This window comes from Lycium ferocissimum, unplaced genomic scaffold (genome assembly GCF_029784015.1).
Source record: "Lycium ferocissimum isolate CSIRO_LF1 unplaced genomic scaffold, AGI_CSIRO_Lferr_CH_V1 ctg13713, whole genome shotgun sequence".
Lineage (NCBI taxonomy): Eukaryota > Viridiplantae > Streptophyta > Magnoliopsida > Solanales > Solanaceae > Lycium > Lycium ferocissimum.
Window position 1 is genome coordinate 32874 of NW_026715035.1, and position 2331 is coordinate 35204.

The 2331-nt window shown below is 42.3% G+C and overlaps 1 protein-coding gene across 1 annotated transcript; it reads right to left on the reverse strand.

The window, feature by feature from the left end:
* Nucleotides 1–523: 523 nt before the first annotated feature.
* LOC132042158 (uncharacterized) lies at nucleotides 524–1021 on the reverse strand. The gene has a single exon (XM_059432777.1). It carries the CDS (start codon nucleotides 1019–1021, stop codon nucleotides 524–526), a length of 498 nt encoding a protein of 165 aa, XP_059288760.1.
* Between the last annotated feature and the right edge of the window lie 1310 nt (nucleotides 1022–2331).

Here is a 2331-nt window from a genome sequence, read left to right on the forward strand (position 1 = left end):
TCGCATTACATTGCGCTAAGACTCGAATTTCATTTTGAGTGGAAGTAAATTGTGGGTTTCGACGGGTTATCTGAAATTGTTCACATATGTCTTTCATCAGGTGACTATTCAGATTTTCTCCATTATCCGTTATGATGGACTTTGGCATGCCACATAGGCATATGATGTTGTTCAGCACGAAATCAGCTACTACTTTTTTCGTCACCGATTTGTGTGATGTGGATTCCACCCACTTGGTTAAGTAATCTATGGCGACCAAAATTAATCGGTGCCCATTAGATGCAGCTGGTTAGATGGGTCCAATGACGTCCATGCCCCAGGTGATGAGTGACCAAGGTGAACTCATGACATTGAGTTCACTCGGTGGGACTTTGATCAGATCTCCATGGATTTGGCATTGATCGCATCTTTGCAGAAACTTGCAACAATCATTTTCCATTGTCATCAAATAATAACCTACTCGAAGGATTTTCTTAGCTAGAACGAACCCATTCATGTGAGGCCCACAAGTTCCATCGTGCACTTATTCTAGTAGTTTTGTGGCCTCAGTGGCATCCACGCATCGGAGTAATCCAAGATCCTCCATTTTTTTTGTAGAATATCTTCTTCTTTGGGAAGAACCCATTGGCATTTTCCGGATGGTTTTCTTCTGTTTTCTTGTAGTATTCTTGGGGTACTCTTCTTTTTCCAAATATGTCTTTATGTTAGCATACCGTGGCTTGCCATCGGGCTCCGCCTCTGTATGGGAACAATAGGCATGCTCTTCTCTTAGAATTATTTCCAGTGAGTCAATGTGACTACTTTTAGGATGTTGTATCATGGATGCTATGGCAGCAAGAGCATCGGCAAACTCGTTTTCAGCTCTTGGCGTATGCTTGAATTTGATCTTCTTGAAGTGTTTGTACAAGAAGCCCTCGGGTAAATCTAGTTGGTTACAATAAGATCGTAAGTAGGCCTTGGGATTTTCCGTTCCGTTGAACATTTTGAATTTGGGCACCTTGAAGCCCTCGGGTAAATCCATGTTCGGATGCATGCATAGATCGTTATAGCTCAGACAATTTCCTTACGAGTGGTCTTGTAGATTGTTCAAGCATTTCTACCACCTTGCATTCCATTTCCTTGTCACGCCTGTCTTGTTCAGCTCTCCAGGCCTTCTCCATCTCTTCATGGTGATCGAGCTCATAATGCTTCGGGGAAAAGGCGTTTGGAGTGATAGGGGTATGGAAGGATATTGTTGGATGTGCGGGGTGGCTTTTGGGTGTGTGGGTGGTTCGTGAAATTGGTAGAGAGACGATGCTTGGGCGTATGGCAGTGTTAGTGTGAATGAGTTGTGGTGCGTTGTACGATGACACAAAATGATTAGTTCCAGGGATTTGGGTACTGTTGAGAGTTGGTGGAGTGTGGTATGATGTGCCAATGTGGGGTGGTTTAGCAGTGAATGGGTGGCATAGTTCTGGTAAGGTAGGTAGGAAAGTTATCAGGTATTGGGGAGCTTAGAGATGGAAAAGGTGGAGGATGTCTTCTTGCCTCGGTAGGTGTTTATTTGGTTGCACTGGCCATTTCAGCTCTTGCGACTTTCTGTTGAAGGCCACCAACTTCCTCGAGTAGCATGGTGATCAATCCTCAGAATGCGAGGGTTCTTTCGGAATTGGGGATGTTGAATCCCTGATGACGAGTTCATTTCTGTTGTGTTCATCTTCCGAAGTACCAATCATTTTTTCTTTGCCTTTGCCTGGGTCAGAAAAGGATGTTATTGCGGCTTTTGATCTAGTGAAGTAGGCCAGCATGACAGGACACAGATCAACCTCTTCCTTATAAGAAAAGAACAACTCAAATCCAAATGACGTTAGTATGTTAGGAAATAATAAGTAATACAAGATATCGCACGTAGTTTGCAAATAACCACACAAGGCACAGAAAATTCATGTTTTCGATTCAACCGTTCGATTTATCCTTCCTTTCCGGGGTTTTGGTATTTCGTCATTTTGAATTATTTGTGGATTTTGGTTTGGAAGTTTATGGTTGACTTGATTTAAGAGGTCTTCTTGACGCTTCCTTATATTTAAAATGGAGAAATATATATTTTATATAATACAGGGACCGAGTCTTACGTAGACTGCCTACATATCCCTCCGTGGGAAATGAGGCCCTTCCGTAGTTCAGTTTACATAAAATATCCCCTAATTTTGTTCTACCCAAAAGTCTTCCCAGACCAAGCTCGATAAGGGCTTTCTAAGTATCCCTCTTTGGGATATCAGGTCTTATCTAGTTTCTTTAACATATAAAAAGTGGGGATAACATATGATTTGCAAAAGGGATACCTAGATTTAC

Excerpts from the sequence above, each read along its gene's own strand:
- LOC132042158 (XM_059432777.1), bottom strand. The coding sequence starts at position 1,021 with ATGGATTTACCCGAGGGCTTCAAGGTGCCCAAATTCAAAATGTTCAAC.